Source organism: Sphaeroforma arctica (assembly GCF_001186125.1).
Source record: "Sphaeroforma arctica JP610 unplaced genomic scaffold supercont1.56, whole genome shotgun sequence".
In the NCBI taxonomy this organism is placed as follows: domain Eukaryota; class Ichthyosporea; order Ichthyophonida; genus Sphaeroforma; species Sphaeroforma arctica.
Genome location: NW_014040502.1, coordinates 104,666 through 112,802, shown reverse-complemented (window position 1 = coordinate 112,802; position 8,137 = coordinate 104,666). Strand labels below are relative to the sequence as shown.

General features: G+C 45.4%; 1 protein-coding gene across 1 annotated transcript; it reads right to left on the bottom strand.

The window, feature by feature from the left end:
* Positions 1 to 1,915: 1,915 nt before the first annotated feature.
* SARC_01433 (hypothetical protein) lies at positions 1,916 to 8,119 on the bottom strand (the record flags this gene model as incomplete). The annotated part of the gene is made up of 9 exons (XM_014304854.1): positions 1,916 to 2,559; positions 3,079 to 3,159; positions 3,951 to 4,067; positions 4,764 to 4,841; positions 5,611 to 5,868; positions 6,233 to 6,416; positions 6,912 to 7,140; positions 7,442 to 7,622; positions 7,955 to 8,119. 9 exons carry the CDS (start codon positions 8,117 to 8,119, stop codon positions 2,341 to 2,343), a joined length of 1,512 nt encoding a protein of 503 aa, XP_014160329.1. The 3' UTR covers positions 1,916 to 2,340.
* Positions 8,120 to 8,137: the final 18 nt, after the last annotated feature.

Genomic DNA, 8,137 nt, shown 5'->3' with positions numbered 1-8,137 from the left:
CTAATAATATATATATATATATATATATATGCATATATACACACAGATGCACATACACTCATACGCATGTCATACTTTTTTGTAGAATGGAAGGTACGACGCGTTGCCGTATCTGGCGTATGTTGGCTATTGTCTTCATTTTACAATAGAAGGTGTATCATGTAAGTTTGCAAATTGCTTTTAATCCAGTTCAAAAAGTTCTTGTGGTGAATAACGCTACGTGATTATTCCGTTGCGATGTTCAGACCGTCAGAACTGTACCCGTGAATATGTAGTACTCAGAGTTAATAAATCTTCACGATAAACGTGATACATGTATACATGGTATTTACGTATAAACTATGCGAATATTTGTATGTATATGCATATATGTATCATAGCGTTCTAAAAAAACAGCAACCTATGTATTTATATTGTACATATGTCTGACAGTGCGTATGTGTATATATACGGATATGTAATTGATGACAGAGCTGGTTTCCATGGCAACGATAAAAACCAGTTTTTGTACAAGTGTTTATAAATTTCAACCACGAGACACGAGCGTTTCTGTTAATTATCTATAATAGGAGACTACAACGTGCTCATATAGTCGTGAATGGGCGTGCTTATTACCATCGTTTGCGATTTCCATTTGGTATTATTTTACCGTCTTACTAGCGATCGGGAAGTGGATCTCTGTCCCCATATAGGCCGGGGACATCTGTTGTCCAAAAACTACCGTATCTTACGCTCACTTTGAATGCCAAGTAGCTGCAGCTTCATCACAAGCATGTTCAAAAGGATAGCGATGTGAATAAATATTAAGTTCGATTCCATCGGCCCATGTATATACCGACGTCGGTTTCGTCGGTGTCAATTTAGAAATTGTCATTTCCTTGCGCCGGTTGTTAGGTGACAAGTGCAAGTGACTGTCGCAATAGTATTTCGCCTGTGCCACAGTCATGAAACTGGTCTCTAAAGTCAAAACAAGAATTTTCCAGTCTGACTTTCCGAGTTATTATTCAACAATGATCGTCATTGTTTCGTCAGCTTTGTACGCGTTCGTATGCTCATGAATACTTTGTAGCGTGTCTTGCGCAAAGTCCCATTGGTACAGGTGATAGTCGTACACTTCCAATTGACATTCCAAAGGACATCCCACGGGCCGCGTGTGATAAGGCTTCCAGTCAGAAGTGACGAACAAGAAGGTCTTATTCTGTAAGCTATGCAGTCTGCACATTTTCATCGCTTGCAGGAATGGGATACTCATTTACATATCGATTTTCACAGCTTTTCGTGCAAATGAACTCGCCGCACATCTCGAGCGTGTTAGATATCGGCTTTAAGCCTGCAATTGCCGATTCCGAATGTGTACGCAGAATGAATGCAGGGTCAAATGTTTGTAGAAATTGGCGTTCGAGGCTTGCTCATCATTCGGTCCAGAGAATTATGAACCATGCCCTGGCTGCAGTAGCTACTATTCATATCCTATGGCGAAAAATAATCAGGTTGGTCTCCGTTTCTCATGTTTCGTGAGGATGTGTGGCACTCTTATTCAATTCCGTACATGACAAGACATGATGTGGCGACAGACATCTTAGAAACCACATACTATTGTGCATAATAGTTGCACGCACTTGAGACATGTGGCATTTCCCAATTGCACGAAAAGCTGTGACTATTGCTATGGCAACCAGTACATATATGTACAACTCAACCTTCGGAAAGTCTTTAACGTACAGATGGCGCATCAGCAATTTGGGACAACTTGCTTTGAAGACTATTCGAACTTGTGTGTGTGTGGTGTTGGTCTCTTATACTCTTCATATGCGGGGAGGAGGGGGGAAGCTAATTCAAAATTGATTTGTAGTGTTCGTAAATCACTTGCACAAACGTGACTGTGCGCCAGAAACACGCTACAAAGAGTACGACGAGAGCCCATTGATTCAAAGACGTACATCTAATTTAATAGTAAACGAACAACAACTTCGGCCGAAGGCTTCTATTTCACCTTCGGACCAACTTGGCGGCTATTTGGCACTGCCGATATGTTATCGCAAAAGTGTTTTGCATATGCGATCTACCCATACAACGCAGCGAATTGACAACATAAATTAAGTCGACTCAATAAATCGCCGCGAATTCCGAAAGGATCAGATAATAAGATCAGATTGAAATTACATTCACTATACTACCCGTCAAATTTATCGGGCCCATCCCTAAAGGGATGATCCTTGAGGCTCTACGAGAATTTCCATGTACGAGGGCTTCTGCCCTCTAATTTAAAACTACATTTACTTTGCTATCCTTCAAAGTTATGGGTTCGGAAACACGGTGAATGCATAGTTAGAGACCTTCTCAGAGTTCAAAGTGGTCGTACGGGATGGTGGTATTCAGATGGCAGATCTCCTCGGCCTTTGGTGGGGCATCGATCCACTCCCCAATCGCCAGACCGGTAGACAGGATCATAGACAAAACACCAAAGATGAAGATAAACACATCCGCCCATGAATACATCTTGAGTGTGTTGTAGCTGTAGTTGAAGAACGCCGGGCTGTTGGGAGAGTTGCAGCAGATCTGGAAATGGATAAAGTGAATAGTTGTGATGAAAAAAAACAAGAACATACGGTTCCAGTGCGTAATCGGCAGAGGTCTGCAACAGGTGCAGGGTGGAGGATATGATACATCTACTGAGAGTTAGGAATGACATACAACCCTGCCTTCACCCAAACCAAGTTCGAATTGGATTCATACAAGTGACCAGGGATTATGGAGAAATCAATTCTCAGATATGAAAGAGCATGAAAACTGGGAGTTTTCTCCCGAGAGACCCACTTTTTCTTCGTCCCCGTAGTGTGAGAAGTCACAAACTAACAACGTTTACACATAGATAGTAATAGCCGGTCGTCTCGACCGACAAGTCCATAACTTCCTTCCCTCATAGATTGTACACTTACAAAGTAGAACCACTATCACATAGACATTGCTACACAATAGAAACAAATAACAGCAAGCACACAAACGGTAAAGGTTTAGGTCATCCAGTCACAATGCTCAGTTGAACAGTAGTCCCCAATACGCGTTACAATCAATTACCTTGTAGTGGAATAGTGAAGGGAAGATGAAGGCCAGAGGCACGCATGTGAGCCCTCCCACGATAGCAACGAAGTTATCGATCTGTGCAGGTATGGAAGATGGGTGCAAGCGAGTTAGTAAAGGCCTGGTTATCCCAAAAGGGACAGGTGCAGGACAAAAATATGGACAATTGCAGGACAAAAATATGGACAATTGCAGGACAAAAATATGGACAGGTGCAGGACAAAAATATGGACAGGTACAGGTTGCACAGTATAGAGACGCATTGAGTTCTGAGTCTGAGCAATGTGTGTATGCGGAAATATGCGGCCACCCACTCGCAATGTGCTCCCAGGAATGTGGGAGTGGCAACTGCGTGAGCAACTGACTGAGTAGATGAGTAGATGAGAGGACTCGGACGACTCTGTGCAATCTGGCCATACATGCAGCGGTTACTACTACTCGCACCATTTGCTACCACAACACACACACACGCACGCGCACTCTCCCTCCGTCACTCACACACACAGACAAACACACACACACGCACGCACTCTCTCTCTCTCTCACGCGCACTCTCCCTCACTCACACTCACACACAAACACAAACACACTCTCTCTCACACACACGAGCCCCCCCTCCCACATAGAGAGTATGTGGTACATCACCATGCGATGTACTTAGCACAGAGCCCTATACAACTTGCAGGTAGGTGTAGCGACTACGGCATATTCACACTGTAGTATACTGGCGGCCGACCGTCTAAAGAAACGGTTCACCTTGTGGAACATTGATATATATATATATATATAAATATATATATAGGTCAAAATATAAATTTTGAGTCTTGTATAGCTCAATTGTCATGTATGGAACAGTAGAGCACGCTCACCTTGTCAGCGCCGGCAATCGAGACACCCAGGCACAGGAAGACCATGCTCATACGCACAAAGTTCTTGGCCCATTTCTTGCCAGACCTTCTGTCTTTGAACAGATTCCTCTCCACAATCTGCGATAAGAGGTGTCAGAAAGGAGAGTGAGCCGATTCAGTACACGTCCATTCATCTCCGAATAGTGAGCAGGACTTTATAGCCACCTGCGGGTGGTTGTTGCTGTCATGCATGTCTACACAGACATTCAAGCGTTGGAAGCATGTGCGCATCCGCAAGCACCGATGAGGTGATACAGTATTGAGAGATTCGTGCGTGTGATATGCATGCTGTAATGCTAAGTGCTGCTGCTAAGGAACCATAGTCTGCTAGGGAGTGTGACATGTCCAACCACACACAGCCATTGATCAGGATGACCCAGGACATATACTAATGCGTGCAGGACACTATGTCTTCGTGATTTACCATTTGCAAACGAGTACAGGACGGCTATGACTTCGTGAAGAAGTGTCTGCTCGGGCGAGCACACAATTCACAAGCGCAGACGTATTCTCGCTGATTGCAACAGCAACCCGAATTGTAACTGCGTGTGCTAATCAAACGTTGCGCAACCGCTTGTACTCAAGACCCAATAGACACTGTCACTACGATACTAGCGTCGTATACGTTTACGTTGACCGACACTGTATCTATTAACGGTTCAGATCCAGTCACCCTCACTAGTTGGATTCACAAGCTGTGCTGCGACGAGAGGTATACATGCACATCCTCGTGGGTGGGCTATCACCTTATACTCAATTATCAACACCCCGTACCTTGACAGCCGGGAATTTCATCAGGGGGTACGTAAAGATGATGGCCAAACAGTAGGCCAGCTTAATTACATCTACAACCTGTGTAACCAACAGACAGAAGAGTGTGTGGGCGAAAGACCACAACAACAATGCGAGCAGCGATATGGAATAGAGCTGCATATACCAGCTTAATTGCACTACAACCTGTGTAACCAACAGACAGATGAGTGCGTGAGCGAAAGACTACAGTAGCCATGCGCAGGGCACGCGACCTCTGGCAGCGACATGGAATGGAACTGCATACACCGCCAGTCCAAACCGATACGAATACGTGCTTAAAAGATCAATCACTTGGTACTAATTGGGAGTGTTTGCAAATTGAGCTGAAAAGCAATAGACAACTGTGGACAGCAACCAAACACGGAGTTTTACCATGCAAGCAGGTGCCCAAATGAGGAATACGAACCACACACGTTCACTGCAGTACCTACCACACCCGCCTGATGCGAACATGAAACGATTTGTGCCTGGCCATGCCCAAGAAAGAATGAGCAACCCGACCCACAGGCATCAGATGTACACCTACTACACACACAAGCGTACAGAACTCCAAGGCGTCATGTGTAATTGTCCCCCCTTAACAGTCATCATGATACGGCAGGTTACCCACAATGCCACATCCCAAAAACACATACCCACCCAAGCCAATAGCATTCACAGTTGGCATGGTACAAGCCAGATACAACCTGCCCAAATCATGCTCCACATAGGTTAAATATATATATATATATATATATATATATAAACTCTATAGCTTGTAGAAGGAACACTCAGCTATAACGAGCGACGCGACACAACCATCCCATACCTTGTTGTCGCCCTCCGTGGGGTCGCCCAGATTCAGGGTGATGATCGCCTTGGTGTCACTGCCAAAGGTCAGGTATCCGCTGACACCGATCACGATCATGAGCGATACAATAAACACCATACAGCCTGTCAACACCCGCGGGAGGTCTTGCGGTCGCTTCATGGCCTGTTCAATGGGGATGATCATGGAGATGCCCTCGAGCGCGTACACGGTGGTCCCGAAGAAGGGCAGGGCCGTCTCCCACTTACAGGCCACGATCTGAGTGGACAGGCAGAGGCAGCGGAAGTTAAGGGAAGGTAGAAAAGAATGTTGCGTATGAGGACGAGAGAGGAGTGGTGGTGGTGTGGCAGCCCCGGCCGAAAGACAAAGGTGTATAGAAACGCTGCGCAATCGGGCCTAGGAGCGTGTTGCGCTGGTGGAAAGTGTGAAGCTTTGCACGTGTTCCGGTACCGAGAACGATAGCCAAACTCTCAGAGGTACGCGTGTCCACACACAGAGAGACAAGCCAGAGGAAAGGTACAACGTACTGTACGTGAACTTGGACTTGCGCGGAGGTACTACATATCAAGCCATTGGGAGAATAATAGAATAAAACATGCGAGCACCATCGCGCGAGACTTACATCCGGTCCTAGGCCACGCTCCATAACCAGATCAGCCTCGTACCACAGCAGATACACCAGAGGCGCCACAATCAGGACATCAGCGATGATGTTAGTCACAGCGTAGTACTTCAGCTTCCTTACCCACACCATAGGGATGATGATGGGGGTCAGCAGCAGCATGATCAGGGGCTGAGGAACATCCCTGGTGACAAAGCAAAAGAGGTGTATGAGACGGATGACTGTGGTGGTCTATGGAGATATGCACATATAATATATATATATATATATATATATGATATATACATATATATAAATATAAAATATGAATACAAGCGATGCCAATAAATTACTATCTAAACACTTATAGCCCAGCCTCTGGGCACAAGCAGCGACAATCAACGTCAGAGGCACACTCGTACAGGAGAGTAATACAGCCATCGGAGTATATCTTTCTAACGCACATCAAGATACATATAGGCATGGACTGTGGCATAATAAAACCCAGCAATTTTCAGAAGGTAAACGGATACAGATGAAGGAATAGGACACCTAATTAGAAGTACATGCGCAATTACACCATTTCACGCACGGACAGACACCTTGCTTCAATGAGATATAACAGTATATGTACACTACGAACGGCCTACACTCCAGCACTGCTTATTCCGTCATGCCACATGCTTATTCCGTCACATACCAGCAGTCAAACACAGAGTACAGCACACTGTGCAGATTCTCGCCCACAAACGCCAAATAAGCACAGCAGAAGCCCATCTGAGCAAATAAGATGGACGTGTCCACCGCACGCCTGCCCCATTTGCCGTACGAGTGCTTGGCCACATCGCCGAAACTAAGCACTTTGACGCCCTCACTGACAAGTTTGTTCTTGGCGTCCAGTAGTAGCAGCATGCACCACAGCGACAGACCTGCGCAGGGTATACGTGGGTGTAGCGTACACGTGGGTTAGCTGTGTATATGATAGCAAAGCACACAGGACGTGGTCTTATATATATATATATATAGATACGCACTCACCTCACAATAATATGAGAATACATATGTCTGGAAGTCTTCCAGTATTAGCTATGCTGTTAGGCACTATAAACCCCCACAGAGGAAATGTCAGTACAGGCCTATACGGTAGCATGAGATAACGACTTCCCGACATGCTAAACCCTACTCTACAACCACACCCGATAAATACCCACACTATATATATGCACTTACTTCCCAGCAACAGCAGGATCAGTATAGCCAGCAACCAGCCAGCCTTAGCCACACCCCCAGGCAAGAACAGAATGCCCGAGGCAATGAAAGCCTTCATGATGGTGAATACAGTCTTCTTATTGTCGTTGCCGTTCGAGCGGTCGTCCCATTTGCTCTTCTTTCGCTTGAGCAGTTTTCTGTCCTGTCAGTGTGCCGATTCAGTTTCAGATTGAGAATAAGACATTGTCGATACATAACATCATATATATGCGCGCACGTCTATTCGTGTGTTCGTAAGTTGGACTATTCAATATACCAAGTCAAGTATGGTTTCTGAACACGTGGGTGAGGGTGAGGGTGTGTTGGTGGGAGCACGTCGATGTGTGCAGTGTGTGTGTGTGTGTGTGTGTGCGGATATATATATATACATATACGTATATATATATATATATATATATAAATATATATATATCAGGCGTGTGTACGCATCAGAGAACCTCAACATATCCGACAAACACGAGAGGCCGCCCACACCCATGGAATGGGACGACCGCGGAGACCAGTTGCGAGAACAGAGAGAAGTAAAAATTTAAAGAAAAAAGAGGCGCGTGCAGCTGCACTGAACTTCCGCACAATCGAACGAGGCACAGCCTGCACATTGATGAGCGACAAACTGAGACTATGGTGGTCTGTGGCCATGTACACAAGTGGACATCA